General features: G+C 40.1%; 1 protein-coding gene across 1 annotated transcript in view; it reads left to right on the forward strand.

The window, feature by feature from the left end:
* The window catches only part of tgfbr2l (transforming growth factor beta receptor-like), a 54,322-nt gene that overhangs the window by 15,630 nt on the left and 19,598 nt on the right, over positions 1 to 19,094 (forward strand). Inside the window, exons 2-4 of the mRNA XM_080199242.1 lie at positions 11,220 to 11,373; positions 12,347 to 12,549; positions 16,839 to 17,659. Coding sequence (XP_080055368.1) covers positions 11,220 to 11,373; positions 12,347 to 12,549; positions 16,839 to 17,659 — 1,178 coding nt within the window. The remainder of the gene's footprint in view (positions 1 to 11,219; positions 11,374 to 12,346; positions 12,550 to 16,838; positions 17,660 to 19,094) is intronic.

A 19,094-nucleotide genomic window follows, 5' to 3' on the forward strand; every position in this document is an offset into this window, starting at 1 on the left:
ACTATGCCATCACATCCCATATGATGCCTTCTGAGGATTAACTCAGAATTGATGCTCCAATTCAAATTTAAATCCATATCAGGCATACATTAGAATATAGATTGGACTGAGTGAAGCCACTACATAAGATTGCTTGCATCAGAAGCAGCAGGTAAGAAGCAGAACTATCTGTTCCAAATGTCAACAGATCAGATAAATTTGTTCTGTGATCCTTTCCTAACTAAGATCCTTCTAAGATGGAATACTTTCATTCACTTCATATTGCCAGAGTTGGACAACAAATGCTGGCCTTGCTAGTGAAGCTCACATCCCATCAATGAATTAAAAAAAACACAGGACCCGATTTTACCACCATGTTGCGCTCATTTTCGGGTGTGAAATCATGATAAAGTCAGGTATGGATGACTAGTGTGATCCGCACCCACCTCTGCCACGGTTCCCCCTTCACCAAGGCCTGAAAGTGATCGCGATCATTTAAATTGACTTAATGGCCTGCATGCCCAATTTTACTGACACTTCCCCCTTTATCACCACATTCGTCCATCCAAAATCGGCACGAAACAGACAGGCTCCGTATAAGTCCAATTCGGTCGCTCCATCAGTGACAGTTAGTGAGGAGGTAAATGCTAGCGTTCCAAACCCCCCACTTAGATGACCAGCCCCAGTCGCCTTCACTCCTTCCCTCTCCCAATAATCCCAATGCAGATTAGCAGCGGGCCTCCCCTGACCAATCGTCCCCCCAAAAGGCCTTGCCCTCCAGTATGTCCTATGTCCTTCTGGCCCTGACCCCTTGGCACTGCCCAGTACCCAGTGCCAAGGTGCCCAGGTTGGCTCTGCCAGGCTCGCACTGACTAAAGGGGTTCATCCTTACCCACAACCTCCTGGGAAGACCTCAGTGGCCTCTCTTCTCTCCAGCAGGGTCAGGAGGCTGTTTCCCATTAGTGGGGAGCAGTTGTAAACCCCGCTAGAGAAACCGCTCCCAGCTTGTGGGGGAGGGGTGTAGGGGGGTTGGGGGTGGGGGCAGCAGATGCTAGTGGGCCAGGAGAATTCCATCCCAGGCCTGCTAATCATATGGAAATGTCAGATTCCATGACATTTACATATGACAGCTAGCTCTGCACCGGTATCCAGCATGGATCTGATTACGTCACCCAGTGACCGTGACACCCAGTGGGGATCCTGCAAAATGGTAGCCGCTGATGTCTCCCAGGCTGCTGTGTTACTAGAACAGCCTAGTGGGCTGCGAGAACCGCACTCAATATTTGCTGCACTAATTCACCCAAGATGGTGACAGCACTTCTCCTCCTGACCACTTATATTACTGAGATGGACAAGTGCAACTGAGCAAACCTCTCACTTCAAGGGCAGTTCTGGTTGGGCAGTAAATGCTGGCCTAGCCAGTGATGCCCGCTCCTGAATGAATAAAAATGAAGTCAATTCCTGAAAGTTCCTGTCTAACATCTTGATGGAAAAGCCAATACCACTAGAATTGTAGCAGTGCATGGAGAAAGCCCACTAACACTTTCCCAGACAATTAGGAATGAAAAATAAATGCAGCATTGCCCACATCCTGAGAATAAATCAGAAAAAAAAAGGAAGTGGTGGCCTGAAGAAAATTAAATAGAAGTAACTGAGCGTTTCTAAATATTTATTGAAAAGTGCAATATCCTGTTATTATCTGTTGCCAACCCAAATGATTTGGCACAGTTCCTCATAGCAACTAACAGGACCAAGAATTATCCACAAGAAATAACTTGCCTATTATTAACATATTGACTTAGAAAGACCACAATTTCCAAACAAAATGTTGTTATAGTGAGTGTACCTGATAAAAGAAAGAAAAGAACTGAAATGATTCCATTCCAGTCAATATCTAGCCAAGTTTCCATTGTGGTGAAAAAAAAACACAGATCTTTTTCAAATTAGAGAAATTACAAAAGCCTATTTCATACTTGTAATCTTCATAGCCTGGATATTACTATCAAGTTTACACTGGCTTTAATGCAGGAAATTGCTTAAACACCTATGAACTTGTGACTACAATGCTTTGGGGTATATGGTAGCCATGGTAAACTCATTAAGATTATTGTTTATTAATGGAGGAGACCGCAAGTTCAATTTCTATGCATTGGACATACGATACTTTAAGAATTACAGTGAAGGCTATTGCTCACATGACAGATATCAGAAGGGAACCTCTGTAGAGTATACTGTTACAAATATCTAATTTCATAATTCATATGTTTTAGAAGTATAACTTCTAGCTTTAGAAATTATAGTGTTAAATGTAAGATAAGTGGTTTGAGAAATTGGTAAACACCCCGAAGTTAATTATGATTTCATAGATAATCCTTTTTCTGTGAAAAGGTCAGATGTAAAAATGTGAAAGCCCCAAATAATGGACCAGTTTCCCCAAATTTCTTGGTCAAGATGTCTTCCAAAATGGTTTAAATTAGTTATGTAGTTCCTAGATCAGAGAGCCTGCCTGTCCATTGGCCCCACCGCCCCCCCATTGGCCCTACCTCCAATTGCACCCCCCCACAGTCCCCAACCCCCATTGGCCCTTCCCCTATTAGCTCCACCCTCTGGCATTGCCCCCATTGGCCCTGCTCCCTGGCACTGCTTGGTGAATGGTGTCAAGGTGCCCAGTGGACATTGCCCAGGGCAAAACTGGCAGTGCCAAGGTGCAAGACCAGCAGTGCCAAGGTGCCAGGGTGGCACTGCCAGTCTGGAACCCCAAGAGGCACCCCCCACTTTGCCCTTGGCCTCCCTGGTTTTCACCGGCAAGGCCACCATGACTGTTCCCTGTTCATGGAGAGCAGGTGTTTTCTTTGCCGGAGAGAACCTCTCCCAGCGAGGCCATAAAGGCAAGCGAGCCCAGACAGTTGAGCACTGGGCTTGTTAAGCAGATATAAAACAGTATTTACATAAATTTAAATAAATTAATTAGCCTCTCATCCATTTGCAGCGAGAAGCTAACCATGCCATAAATCTGGATCTCATAAAATCGTGAGAGCGGAGAAGTCAGTTGTGATCCTGATTTCTTGGTTCTCACGTGATTTTACCGGCTCACTCTGTCCATCGATGGTCAGGGCAAACTGATAAAATTCCACCCATCATCTTTGGGACAGGCGACAGTGATCGAAGATGAAGTTAAAGTCATACAAGGTCAAGTGTCAGTAAGCCAAAATAAATTACTGTAGGGAACACACATATTTCTCACATTTATTCTGCCATTTGAAAATGGAGACAAAAGGAAGTTTTTAAACGACTCTTGACTACAGCTTATAAATTGTTTTTATTAGCTGGTAACTGTTAATCAAAAATTGTACTTAGGAAATAATTGTAATATTAGCAGGTTTAATTGCAATGAAAACTCACCTAGTTAAAAGTGAAAAAGTGTAAAACTACAAAATGCCTATCTGGTATTAATGAATAAAATAAAACTTAGTAAATGAAAGTGCAAGATCTGTTGATAGATCATGAAGTTAATGACCTCAAAAAATTTTTTATCTAATAGTTGTCACTGAGCTAATTTTAAATATGGTGAGTTTTTTCCTAGTTGTTTGCCTAGACATGGGCTGCTTCCCTGTAAAAGCTTGCAACCAATCTTTGCCTTATAATGGATGCACACTAATTTGGCAAACTGACTTAGTTTTGTGCTGAGGGTAATCACTCTTCTACATTCAGAGGTGTATTATTAGGATAATACTAAGGATGCCCAAAACTGTTTCTGGCTGATCTCAAATTTCTAATTGCTTGATGGATATGAAGCTGGAATGTTCCACTGTAACCTGAGAGCTGCAAAAATGTATTAAAAAGCAGGGTTATAATGTTAAAGAAAGAAATTGAAAAAAGCTGGAAGTCTTAAAACAAAAAATAAAAATGAGATCTGACCATTAATCAAGTCATATCATGTGTGTCTAATAATTTAGATAATATGGCAAGGGAAAATACTTCTAATGAAGATATAGAAAATGTTCACATATATGGTAATTGATAAAAGCTAGTTTAAAAGTTTCAAAGAACATTAAAGTTATGTTCACAGAGAAGGTAGCACAGTCAGAGCACCACATGGAAAAGTTAATTCTAGGATCATTAAAATAAATTACTTAATCTGAGTAAGTTAAAAATTAAGTGGCACATGACTGCAAGACAATTAAAATGGTATGTTATTGCTAAGGTGCAAAAAGGCAGCACATCCAGTGTAATATAGCATTATTCCTAGGTTTTATTTTTAATTCCTGTAAACCTGTGCTTGAATCCGTCTTGTATTTTCCTTTACAGATGTTCTTTTCAGAATTGACGTACAAGTTTTGGCTCAGAGAAAGAGTGAAATTCCATGATTTTGATTACCAATGAATTGTGGATTTCTGAACAACAACAGCAATTGTTCAGTAATGTAACACTTTTAAGGCATGCTACAGGCACACTATCGGACAAAAATTCACACTGAGTCCCATAATGAGATAATAGGAAAGAAGTAGTTCTAAGAAGTGCTTTAAAGGAGGAGAGAGAGAGAGAGAGGTAGCGAGACCTTGAGAAGGAATTCTAGAATCTAGACATCAGGCAAATGCCACCAACGGTGGAGTGATTAAAATCAGGGATGTTCACAGGGACAGAATTGAGAAGTGCTGAGATCACAGAAAGTTGTAAGGCTTGATGAAGTTACAAAGATGCAAGGGCTTGGAAGGGTTTGAAACAAGAATGGGAATTTTAAACCAAGTTGTTGCTACATCAGGAGCCAACGTTAGTCAGCGAACACTGGTCATAGAGACTTGGTGCAAATTGGCTCACACGGCTCTTTGCAACGTCAATGCTCTTGTACGTGAAGCACATGCAATACGAGGATAAGACAGTATATTACTGATGACATTTAACACACATCTATGTTGAACCAATTCCTCCCCCAGTGATACAGTACTAAACACAATTAGTGGCTCAAAACAAAGGGTGACACTCAGAATGTATTTGATGGCAGCAAAATATATGGTTGCAAACCCTTATTTTTCACATGTTGTTGTGATCTAATATGTGATGGTAATAATAGGACTGGAGGGAAGGCATCAGAAGACCATCACAACTTTTAATTCAGCATCTGTTTTCAGACAAGTCAATAAAAGAAGTAAACCATGTCAAATTGTTTGTGCATTGATGCCCCAATTATTATTGCTTGCTGGATATCCCTTTAAGATCGGCCTAAAGATGCATTGTTAACAACCAAGTCTTAAAGGAATGAGTGGCAACACTGTCAAAATTATTGTTGGCTCTTTCCCCCGAGTATTTCATCACTTATTAATTCATTTATTTCTCATTTATTTAACTGTTTGGAGTATTGCTTACCATCAATTAATTTATAAATTAATTTCAAAATTTGGTTTCAGGGAAGCTACACAGGGAATTTCAAGTACAGAGAATCTTTTGAATGGCATAAATGGGTGGTGTTTTGAAGAGGAAGCTAAAATGTCTGAAAAAAGTATATTTTACAGATTTTTTAGAATATGGACCATGTAGGCTAAACAAAGATACTGATTAAATATTATCAATCTATTACAAAGTTTCTACCTGTTGCTGTTAATATTACTTCCGTTCACTCAGCCTTCATCAGATTGTACACTGATTGGTGCTTGTTGGTGAACAAACAGCACTGCCAGATTGAACAGGAAAAGTGCAACTTATTTCTTTGAAGATTACTATTACTTGTATAAATTAGTTTATAAATGAAATAATAGCAACTCAGCATTTGGTTTCTGTTTCTCTTTAACAACCTGTTTTGCCATGGCTCAGTTTAGTTTAAATGTTGACAATACTCCTGACTAACTTTCAACAGTGGGTACAAAACTAGACTGGACTACATTGTATTGGTGCACAAAAGTCTCCATAGCAGTGAGAAACAGTGAGTAACTGGGAATACAATTCCGAAAACCATCCAGAAATGTGGTGTAAATTACAGAACAATATTTTAAGTGGTACTTGACAGGAATATTTTTAAAATGAGTCAAATTTATGCTGCCAATATTGCTTACTCCTCAACTACAGTTCTCCAAGTAATTTAGTAATCTTCCAATTTGATTTTTTATTGGTATATTTAATGGTGTCTCAGTTAGGAAACTAGTTTTAAGTAATATATTCTGTAGGTGGAACTCTAGGGGCTCCTGGCTCTTAGATTTGTCATATAATGTATGCATATTGTGTCTGTTAACCAAGTCTTACACTTTTTAGTTTAAGTAAATAGTATATTTACATAGATTTGGCAACAATTCCCAATTCATATTCTTGTTTAGAAACATGATCCATGATTATATTTGGCTTATGATGGAAAGGCATGGGTTCAATTTTAGTTAGGAAAACAAGCTGTTTTTAATCAGCTTTTTTTCACTCCAGTATTGTCTCATCCAAAGTTTTTGAAGTTTATATTTTGATGTTTTGCATTTGCCTCAGTAACATCTGGAACTCTTTCATAAATGCACAATCTTTCTTTTTTTTATATTTGTGCAGCTTTATTAAATCACCAAAGGCTTAATTTGCAATTCGTCATCTGGATTTAATTAGAGTTAATATGAATGATGTGGCAGTCAGAGTGTAGCCATGGGGGGAGGGGATTGGGACACTACTAACTCCAAGTAGTTAATGTTCTTCCTGATAGAAGATTTTAATCTAACTTTGTCAATCTTAGCCTCTCATACTGCTCCAATTTACCTCTTAAGTATAACTGCTGAAACAAAACTGTGTTTGATTTCCTCATTAGATATGCATTGAACTAAGCAAGGTTCAAGCAGGCTATAAAGGAGAAGCACAGAGTTCAAGGTTGCAACATTTGCCTTCATTTTATTGACAGTACAAGTGCTATTTTGGCCCCAAAATGCTGTCCACGACTGATTTGCACACTGATGAATGTATGGTGGGATTGGGAGTTGCCATTTGAGGGTGCCCCCTTTTGGTAACGGGATTAACATACATATACAGCGGATCCACTGGAAGGGTGTAAAGTAGACAGATTGTGATGTCAAGCACTGATTTGAAGCGAGCGCTGTCAATTTGGAGCTCAGTGCTCCAGCTAATGCTGCCCTTAAGGACCCTCCAAGCTCTTGATGATCCCCATATAAAAGGATTGTCAACAAGTTACAAAATAATCGCTGACTTATTTTGACTGGCAGTTGCTGCGATTATAGTTCTTTGTGGTTTCTGGTATTCTGTGAAGTTGCTAAAATCCACCAGGAGTAGTGTGGCTGTGCTGAAGGGCTTCATCCTGGCTTTAAGGATTCCCAAGCATTGGTGCAATGATGTGTGTTCCCCTTAATTATAACATGGTTGGGATAATAAGCAGAGGTGACATAGAATAAGACAAGCTGCTGGAAGAATAAGGAGGAGGTTGGGGAGAATGGCTCTCAGCAGAAGGTCATATTTGTCCAGAGTAGTCAGGAAATGGTTCACCTACTTGTGTCAGGAGTCTGAAACCTGCCATCTACTGCAGCCAGAACTCTAGCCCCAGGACAAGACAAAGGCAGCATTGAGAGTGGCTGTGAAGGGGAACCATGGCTGAGACATTTTATACATTAGACTCCTTCCAGAATGGTGTCTCAACAACCTTAGTAATCTGTTGGGGAACAAATTGTAGGACTGTATTGAGAAGCTGCAAGCCCTTTGGAACATGCTGTCTGCAGCCATGATGGCAGCAGTCCGAGCTTGCTTTACAACAAGCTGACTTTAGATGACTGAAATCTGAGCTTCTCTGCAGCACTCAGACATTGCATAATTCCTTTTATACAGTTCACATTTATATTGTATTGTTTACATTTTTCCAAGTCAATGGCCCAGTTTTTGTGATAATTTGAACTGAAGCTATCACTGCTCAGCATTATTATGGTGGAAATCAGATTTCTGGCACACACACATGCATAATAAATATGGAAACTCGCATTTCCTGATTCTCTCTGCATTTTCCATGTCACCGTTGCATCTGATGGTGAACACAGGCTGAAAATCACCCCCAAAAATGTCTTTTTTTCAGGGGAAGTTCAGAGAAAATAGGAGTGTGCCTCAAGATGTTCTTATAAAGTCACAGAGGTTTACAGCATGGAAACAGGCCCTTCAGCCCAATTTGTCCATGCTGCCCCTCTTTTTTACCCCTATGCTAGTCCCAATTGCCCACATTTGGCCCATATCCCTCTATACTCATCTTACCCATGTAACTATCTAAACGCTTTTTAAAAGACAAAATTGTACCCGCCTCTACTACTACTTCTGGCTTGTTCCCAACACCCTTAGTGTGAAAAAGTTGCCCCTCTGGACCCTTTTGTATCTCTTCCCTCTCACCTTAAACCTATGCCCTCTAGTTTTAGACTCCCATACCTTTGGGAAAATATATTGACTATCTAACTGATCTATATCCCTCATTATTTTATAGACCTCTATAAGATCACCCCTAAGCTTCCTGTGCTCCAGAGAAAAAGTCCCAGTCTATCCAATTCTTCTTATAACTCGAATCACCAAGTCCTGGTAACATCCAAGTAAATCTTTTCTGTGCTTTTTCTCGTTTGATAATGCCCTTTCCATAATAGGGTGACCAGAACTATACACAGTATTCCAAGTGTGGCCTCACCAATGTCTTGTACAACTTCAGCAAGACATCCCAACTCTTGCACTCAATGTTCTGACCAATGAAACCAAGCATGCTGAATGCCTTCTTCACAACTCTGTCCACCTGTGACTCCACTTACAAAATTGGCTTGATGACAGAAGACAGAGGGTGGTTGTAGAGGGTTGTTTTTCAAACTGGAGGCCTGTGACCAGCGGTGTGCCTCAGGAATCAGTGCTGAGTTCTCTGTTATTTGTCATTTATATGAATGATTTGGATGAGAATTTAGTAGGCAGGGTTTGTAAGTTTGCAGATGACACCAAGATTGGTGGCACAGTGGACAGTGAAGAAGGTTATCGAGAATTGCAATGGGATCTTGATCAATTGGGCCAGTAGGCTGACAGATGGCAATTGGAGTTTAATTTAGAGAAATGTGAGGTGATCCATTTTGGTAGACTGAACCAGGACAGGACTTAGTTAATGGTAGGGCGTTGGGGAGAGTTATAGAACAAAGAGATCTATGGGTACAGGTTCATAGCTCCTTGAAAGTAGAGTCACAGATGGAGAAAGGCTTTTGGCATGCTTGGTTTTATTATAGTATAGAGGTGTGCCGTGACATATAGGTTGGAAATTACTGCTGAAAGTGTGGGCTCCAAGCTCTGCACAAAAGTCTGTGCCAAGTTGATGTCGCACTCCTCCATGCTCCTTGACTAGGAACCCTATTGAGGAAGCATCCATCATGTGAGGACATGCAAATGTGTCTGTTTGCCACTGATTATCTCTGCCTCCGGTTGTACACCAACTTGTCCTGCAAGAGAGATGAAAGTATTTTAGTGAGTGTGTGCAATATGACTGGATGGTTTGGTTCTCATCGTTGATTTGCAAGCAGTGTGTTCAAGTTGCGAGATGTGGATGTAAGCCTTGTAGCAGTGCATGAGGTCGAGATGAAACTATGGATTTTAGGTGCGAGTCATAATTGATGGAGATTGTTGGTAGGTGAGTGCTGGGTGTGTGGTAGGTGAGTGCTGGGTATATGGTAGGTGAGTCATAAAGTCATAGAGGTTTACAGCATGGGAACTGGCCCTTTGGCCCAACTTGTCCATGCTGCCCTTTTTCTTAAAATCCCTGCATTTGGCCCATAATCCCTCTATACTCATCTTACCTATGTAACTGTCCAAATGTTTTTTAAAAGACAGAATTGGACCCGCCTCTACTACTACCTCTGGCAGCTTGTCCCAGACACTTACCACTCTCTGTATGAAAAAAATTGCCCCTCTGGACATTTTTGTATCTCTCCCCTCTCACCTTAAACCTATGCCCTCTAGTTTCAGACTCCCCTACCTTTGGGAAAAGATATTGACAGTGTAGCTGATCTGTGCCCCTCATTATTTTATAGACCTCAGCCTTCTAATGCTCCAGAGTAAAAAGTCCCAGTTTATCCAGCCTCTCCTTATAACTCAAACCATCAAGTCCCAGGAGCAATCTCTTCTGCACTCTTTCTAGTTTAGTAATATCCTTTCTATATTAGGGTGACCAGATCTGTACACAGTATTCCAAGCGTGGCCTTACCAATGTCTTGTACAACTTCAACAAGACATCCCAACCGCTGTATTCAATGTTCTGACCCTGTTGTGCCATTGTTCACTTTTCTTCCTGCTCAGACTATTTTCCATTAGCAGTACAACCCCTGCTCCATACAGATTAACAAGTGTAGCTTAGCAAACAAGTTTGGAAACTTTTAAAAATGGATTTCTATAGAGTAATAACTGTGTTTTCTGGTGTATATCATACTTTAAAATGGTTCTTGATTTCGATATTGTTTGGAATTTCTCTGGGTTCATTCCTGGCCCTATACTTCGCGTGGATTAAAAATTCACTTTCTTTTTGAATGAATCGAACATGTGACTTTAAAAGAGGGAAGTAACCAGTAATGGAAACTCACATCAAACAATTCTCCATGATAATATTCTAAATATAGTCAAAACCTAAATTGACATGAGTATGTGGTCTTGCATTTCTCTTTATTTTCTGCTGACCATTACCGCACCAAGGCATTTAAAGTTTATTTATTAGTCACAAGTAGTCTTACATTAACATTTCCTCTAAACGTTACAAACACAACTTTTACAATACGTATTCCATTCTATTTTACAAGTAGTTTCACTCACAATTTCTACAGAATCCTTTATTTATCAGTCTAATCTGCTCCCCTTCTGCCTCTCTGATTCTGCTTCCCTCCTTGCTCTGCATTGCTGAGGTTAGGGGCAGAAGTAGGATACATCTATTTTGTTAAATCTGATTTTTGTTAATTTTTAAAAAAGTGTTTACACTTTCTGTTCATATCCATGCCTTACATCTGGGAAAACTTACATGCAAATAAATATCACAGGGTCTTCAGGAAAATAAAGCAGCTCCTTTAAAATAGTTACATTGTTAACAATTTAATATAATTCTGTTTGACTTGCTTAAAAGAAAATAAGTTTCTAATGGGCTATATGCCATTCAGCCCATCATGCTTCTGCCAGCAAAAATGAGCTATCCAACCTATTCTCACTTTCCAGCTCTTGGTACATAAACCCGAAGGTTACGGCACTTCATACGCATATCCAATTTGTTGTATTCTTGTTTCTTTGTTTTACAGTTTTCAGTACTCATGTCCTTACTAGGTTATTGGAGACAAACCTATGCAAATGGTGTGACTACACTAAGCCAATATGTGAGGATAATGTGTGTTACAGCAATTGTACCTTGAACTCCTACTGTGCAAGTTCAGAGGAAATTTGCGTTGCCATTTGGTAAGTGTTAATTGTAACTTTCGATTTGGCGCATATGTGCATTTTGTTTGAGTTATCTGAAGTTGCCAACCTTGCAGTGAATTCTCATTTTCCTTACATATTTGTACATTTCTGCACATTCAGAACATTTTATTCTTTATCAGCACTAGTTCTCTTTATTTAAGTCAACATAAATTTCAATTCTTGTTCTTGTTAATGCTTATTTTGGAACCCTGCTTTTTGAGCAGCTGAACCTTAAAGCAGTTGCATTCTGCAGAATATAGTGCGTACAACTGTAACTGAAAGATACATTAAGATGCAGAAACATCCATTGTGTCACCAGAATTCATTAGTGACATGACTAATAAGTAATTTGTAGAACAGTATTTCACTTTCAATCAATTTTCTTTCCTAGGAATAACATTTAAGTGTCGGGTCTTCAATATTTTGCTCTTACATAATTGAATTATATTTCATCCAGCTCCTGAGTATCACTTATACCACATACCATAGACTGGACAGAATACCTATGCCCAGTTCTCTACTTTAAGTGTATTCTCCCCTTTTTCTTTTTGATTTCCCTCTGGCAGGACCATAGCTGATAAAAGAAGGAGTGGGATTGGAAATTCCTTCTTAGGTTACTGAATTTGCTGTGTATCCAATTACCAGAATCTATACAACTGGGTTAAAATACCCTCTGATATTTCCTTCTTGAATATCATAAATCACTTGGCTTTTCCCTAACAGCTTTGCCTTATCGCTCCATTAATAACACATTGCAGCGCCAATGCACATCATCCTGGTCAGAAATATTTCACACAAATCGTGCACTAGTTGCTTTTCATTTACAATTATCTTCCTCATTCCAACAAAATAACACTTTGCACAAAATATTAGGTTGATGATTAAGAAATTGTGAGTGATGATTCTGAACATTCCAGCTTGTACCTTCATTCCATATGACATTCCAATAAACCTTTGCCATTCTCCATAGGAAAAAGGATAATGAATCCACGAGTGTTCAAACTATGTGTCACTATCCACATTTACCAGTGGAGGACATAATAATCACAACTTACAATACAACGGTTTGTATCATGACTCAACAGCCCACAGGGACAGGAATGATGTATGTCTGTGGTTGTACCAATGAGCAGGAATGTAATGATAAACTTATATTTAAAGCTGATCTAAATGGTGAGTAAATGCCTTTTTCTTAATAAATATCTTTCTGATAATTTTATTTCATACATTGCATTTATCATGCTTCTTTATCTCACCTCTTTTCTCAATCAGCAAATTAGTAGATGTTTTGACAAAATTGGCAAATGACAACTATAAAAGTAAAAGAAGTCTGGGTTTTTTTAATTTATTAATTTTGAAATAATGGGCAGAAGTTTCCATCTTTTGCACCAAATGTAGGCTGAGGCTGGAAAACCAGCGGTATTGACTGTACAGCTGGCTTTCCTCACCAGCTAATCCTGCATTCTGTACAGAGAAAATCTGCAGGCGTGGCTCATGCTGTCATTCTGGTATGGCAGGGCCGGAAAAAGCTGGAATCCCAAGATCAAAGGACGCTTTGATCCACACATACAAGAGGAAACCCCTCCCCACAGACAAAGCCATCCCCCCAACAATGGACATGGGGAACCTCCTTCAATGGATATGGATGGCCCCCGCCAATGGACATGGCAGACCACCCCCCCTCCCACATGCACATGGGGAACTACCCCAACCGATAAGGGGAGCCCCCTCCAGAAAGGAGCTGCTCAGAGGATCTCCCTGCCATGCACTGTCCTGTCACTGCACTCTGACACTGCCCCTGGCACCCTGGCCCTGCCCCTGGCATCCCGACACTACTTTGACATACTGGACCTGCCCCATGACACCCTGGGACTATCTCATGGCACTAGTGGGTTAGGGTGAATCTGAGTGCAAAATTGCAGCAAATATCATCTAGAGCACTCATTTTACTCAGATACTCACAGGAGAGGCAATGGCCTAGTGGTATTATCACTAGACTATTAATCCAGAAACTCAGCTAATGTCTGTTCAGCCAGGTTCAAATCCCGCCATGGCAGTTAGTGAGATTTGAATTCAATAACAAATATCTGGAATTAAGAATCTACTGATGACCATGAAACTGTAGTCAATTGTTAGAAAAAACTGTCTGTATCACTAATGTCCTTTACAGATGGAAATCTGCCACCCTTACCCAGTCTGGCCTACATGTGACTCAAGACCCGCAGCAATGTGGTTGACTCTTGTCTGCCTTTGGGCAATAAATGCTGGCCAGCCAGCAACAGCCAAGTCTCACAAATGAATTAAAAAATACATAAATTAGATGTTTTAAGTATTGGCTGTAAGTACAATTATTGCAAATTATGCACGTACAGAAAGATTCCCCCTTCTGTTTGAAACTTGTACACTCAATAAAATGGTGACATTTTCTTCCATCACTCCTTTACTAAATTTGCACACAAAATATTGTTGCCTCGTATTCCTAGGGAAATGCAAGTGGGTGAATTTTATTTGACCAAGGAAACTACACAAAAGCTTCCCTCACTTCACCTCTCCTCCCCACACTATATACTGTTCAATTATATCAATATTTTTCATTGCTGGTAAAGTTTTCTCAATGTGTATTCTGGGAATTATTCTGCTTATAACATATTCTACCATGTGTTCAACCAATAAAAGTGGTTAAAGAATATTACATTCCAACCTATGGAGGCAAATAATAAGCACAGCTCAAGGCTATCTAGTAACCAATAGGTACCTTTTGTGTTATAAGTGATCACAGACCTTCCTATAACTTTAGTGTTCCGAGCTAATGGTGCGACATAAATTTATTCAAGTCAAGCAATGTCAATTTAAGTGCAAGCTATAAATATTGTGATGATTTTGCACCCATATGAACATGAGCAAGAAGAAATGGTGGTATAACCCATCAATAATTACTGACCATTCTAACAATTGGCTGAGGAACAAAACAAGTAGGGAAAATAATCTTCAAGAAAGAATGATGCTGCAGCAAATTTGAACAGCAACATATGATGGCATGGAGTGTTGCAGTGTGGATTTGTGATCACCATTCCTGCATTACTGAGCTCCCAGTCTCAGGTCTGTTGATGCTGGATCCCTCCAAATGGAGTCCAAATACCTCCTCATGGTTTGGTATCCCTTTCAGCTTTCCACATGTTACATGGGATCACCACAATGTTGGCTGATCACCTTCTTAACAGCCATTATTTTTGGATTTGGTGGGTGGTTTTACAGCCAATGCTCTTCCAGCCACCAACCCTCCCCATTTATCCAGACTGGGGACCAGTACTGATACATGGTGGCTACAGCAGTGACTGGGTTCTTTTGTAGCCTGGATTCAAGTCCTGGGGCAGGACTTTCCACACAACCTGTCACTTAGTGATGGAGGCGGTCCACCATAGGCTGGTGGCAGGATCTTCTGGTTTCACCGTTGTCAATATTTCCCATTGAATATGGTGTTACAGAGATAGGACGAAGCAAAGGCCCTGAGTAAGATACTCTATTGAAGAGTTGGCATAGTCCCGATGGGCTGAATGGCCTCTTCTGCACTGTAAGAATTCTATGATTGCCCCCCTTGCCGTCGGCAGGACCGCAAGATCTCACTGGGATAGATCTTACTGGGATTTTCCACACAATCCCATAGCAGCGGAGACGAACCACCATTGGCCAGATCCCATGGTTATCAATAGAGTTTCCGTTGAATGCACCACTCATTGCTAGAAACCCACTGCAGGGGTGCGCCATTGGCAGGACTGGAAGATCCCACTGGCAAAATGGTTGGAAAATCCTGGCCCTGGATTGAGATTTAAATCAAGGGCTTTCCAGCTTAGAGGCAGGAGACTTACTGAACCATTCCAGCTCCCAAACCAGCTTCCCATAAGGAAAATAAATCAGAGCTCGGGAGCAATTGTAGAACAATCACATGCCCCCCCAGCCCTCTTCATTATACCTTAAAGTTACACTTCCAAAACTCATTATTATAACACTTCCCCTACATCATTCATCACATTTGTGCTGGTCATTGTGGTGCTAATGCCTTTGGACTGATACAAGAAAAACTATTGGCAAGCATAAAAAAAAGACTAATTGTTTCTCCTGATCTATTTTCAATTTGATTTTGATATTGGAAAATTTTCATTGTCAGGTTTGAGAAAATCACTTTGTTAGTTGTGATTTTACAATAGTAAACAGAAAAACTAAAAAAAAAATCACCTTTTCTGTTGCATTATAAATTTAATCTTAATGCACATTATCCTATAAAGATAATATTGTGATACACCATGGCAATATGCCTTTTTGAGACTTCAAGACAAATTAGATTGGTATAAATTTACCAGGATTACTTGTTGTTGTTCGCTTTGGCAGAACTGAAAATCTACTTGAAATATTTCAATTTTGAAATTAAACATCCAAAATACAGTTAACAGGAAGGCAGTGGTGTAGTTGTATTATAGCTGGACTATTAATCAAGAGACACAGAATAATATTCTGGGGTCCTAGGTTCAAATCCCACCATGGAGGATGGTAAAATTTGAATTCAGTAGAAACCTGGAATTAAAAATCTAATGATGACCATGAAACCACTGTCAGTTATCATAAAAACCCATCTGGTTCACTAATGACCTTTAGGGAAGAACATTTGGCACCTTACCTTATATGGCCTACATGTGACTCCAGATCCGCAGTAGACTCTTAAAAACGTCCTTAAGGATGCACAATAAATGCTGGCCTAACCAACAAAGCCCACATTCCATGAACTCATAAATTTGACTGCCCTCCTCTCATCTCAATGAATGCTTTACTCTGGCACCCAGTGAGGAATTCATTCTTGCTGATGCTGACAGATCCACAACTTTTTCACATGCCAAGGTGCATTAGGTAAGATTTGGAGGTAAGATTTTTGCACCGTGTTTAGGAAGAACTCCTGCCTCAAAGGCCTCCTAGGAGTGATGGCCACTTCTGGGACTACAAGCAGTAGTTGGGCTCTTAAAGGACTCAACTGGGGCAAAGGTGGGTGGGTCTGGGCCCCTGCTTGCCCCTTATAGAATTCAGTAAGGGGTCTCACAACACCAGGTTAAAGCCCAACAGGTCTATTTGGAATCACTAGCTTTCAGAGCTCTGCTCCTTCATCAGATGAAGGAGCAGCTGTGCCCACTGCAGTCCAATGCCAACATCTCCACATCATGGCTCTCATAGAATTGGTAGGGGATGGTTGGGAATGCCAGTGACTGAAGCCAATAAAATTCTGCCTTATATTCAATGCTACATGTTCTGTCAGGTAAAGTATTTATAATTGCTCTACATTTCCTACCCATGATTTTAATACTTATGTGCTTTCATGCAAGAATATTTGTATCATATTTTATGATTGTGTCATACAATGACCCCCCATTATTTGTATAAGGAGGTTATATTTTATCCTACTGACATTTCTTTTCCAGAATATCTAATATCACAAAGCAATGAAGTAATTCCTGTGGCAGTGTTGAGCCTGCTTCCACCGATCCTGATTGCTTTCATGATAACGATGGCATTTTATCTCTTTCGTACCCGACAACAAAGAAAAGTGACCAAGGAGTGGCCACAGAAACAGAAGGAGCACCAACGCCTAACCAGGACTGGTGCTGCAAAAGCTGGAGAGTACGATGGGAAATGCACTGTGGCAATCGACGATGGTCAATCTGACATCAGTGCAACATGTGCCAACAACATCAATCACAATAACGAACTGCTGCCGATTGAACTTGACGGCATTGTCGGAAAAGGCAGATTTGCAGAAGTGTGGAGAGCAAAACTCAAACATAGTGCTTCGGGGCAATATGAAACCGTAGCAGTAAAAATCTTTCCTTGCGAAGAATATCCATCGTGGAGAACGGAGAAAAGGATTTTCTCAGATGTTGATCTCAAACATGAGAGCGTGCTCCAGTTTCTCACAGCTGAGGAAAGGGGAAGAGGAATGGAAAAGCAGTACTGGCTTATTACAGCATATCACAGTGTGGGTAATCTACAAGATTTCCTCACCAATCATATCCTGACCTGGACAGAGATGTACATGATGACAGGATCCCTTGTGAATGGGGTTGCTCACCTCCACAGTGACTATACTGCTTGTGGCACCCCAAAGATTCCTATATCTCACAGAGACATTAAGAGTACAAACATTCTAGTTAAAAACAAAAGGGAGTGTGTATTGTGTGATTTTGGGCTGGCTCTGAGGCTTGATCCATCTCTAACAGCCGAAGACTTTGCTAATAGTGGCCAGGTGAGTATAACATGACATTTGAAGCACAATATTGTAATATAAAGCTGATTTAAGTAGCACGTCATGTCAATTTAAAGATAAGTGGGATGGCTTGATTATATTATATCAAAGCAGCTAAAATGTACACTTTAAAAACACATTTTTACCTATAGGTTAGAGGGATTAGCGAGGTGAATATGTGGGTTGTGAGATAGGGCCTGGGTGGGATTGTTGTCAGTGCAGACTCAATGAGAGAAAGGGCCTCCTTCTGCACTGTAGGGTTTCTATGATTCTATCATATCCGTAGAAGAGTGTTATTAATGCAAAAGAATACAATGGTTACATCCAAACATGCTCAGAATTGAATATGCACCCATTCTGTCATTTTGCTTCCAATCCTGCATTGCAGGCACAAAGGAGCTAGATCTTGGATTCAGAACTGGGCGTTGCAGAATATCTAGTGTGTGCTTCTAGAATGCCAAACTGTACCAGGACTACTGCAGACAAAAACACTCCACAATATGTGTTCAGATAAAATCCACTTGGGTCTCTTCTGTGTGCAATGGCATTAATTTTGCCAGACATTTCCGCTCTTTCTCCCCAGAAGCTTTTTAATTTTGCAAACTTGCTATTTTATCTCAAAGGATTGGCTGCCTTAATGTTCAAACCTAGGCTGAATATGGGGCCACATTTGCTACCTTCTAATCCATGGACACTGTTTTAGAGCCAAGGAGGTTCTGAAGGATCAAATCCAATGAACCAATTATGTGTGGTTACCTCTTTTCAAACACTAGGAAGGAGAACATCATTGGCTGTTAGTCCCTTTAATTTCTCTAATGCCTGTTCTTTATTAATATTTAAGTTCCCCATTCTCATTAGAGGCTTAAAATGGGTCTAATATTTCAAGAATTAATTTTGAAATGTATTCTTAGGATGTGAGCACCAAGCTTGATGATAAATCTGGCACAGATTGCCAGTCCTGTAGCTACTCTGAGAAGGTGGTAATGTGCCATCTTCTGGAAGTAGCAGCGTTAGATACAAACTTGGCTTGCTAGGTTACTTCAAAAAGAAGATAAAAGTCACTCATGTTTTGTGACACTGGAAACTTCGCTGTGATTCTATACATTCAACTACATTTTTAATTCCTTTTTCTTGCCCATGACCTGTTACTGATAAAGTTCTTGAAACTCACTTTGCAGAACCTCAATGTTATTCATTTTTACTTGTCAAGTTTTATTTGATAATGCTTTTATGAAGCAACTTGGAACATTTTATTACCTTAAAGGCACAAATACATTTTGTTGTTGCTGTTGCTGTTTGCCATTGGTCCCAACCCAAACCACAATGTAATGATATTCCCTTCCCTCTCCAAGCCTTTTTCAACCACATTATTACATCAATTACTGCGATGCACAGGATGTTACTCCCATGACATACACTGCAATTTATGATATAA

Source organism: Carcharhinus amblyrhynchos, chromosome 11 (assembly GCF_965287045.1).
Source record: "Carcharhinus amblyrhynchos chromosome 11, sCarAmb.v2.hapA, whole genome shotgun sequence".
Classification (NCBI taxonomy): domain Eukaryota; kingdom Metazoa; phylum Chordata; class Chondrichthyes; order Carcharhiniformes; family Carcharhinidae; genus Carcharhinus; species Carcharhinus amblyrhynchos.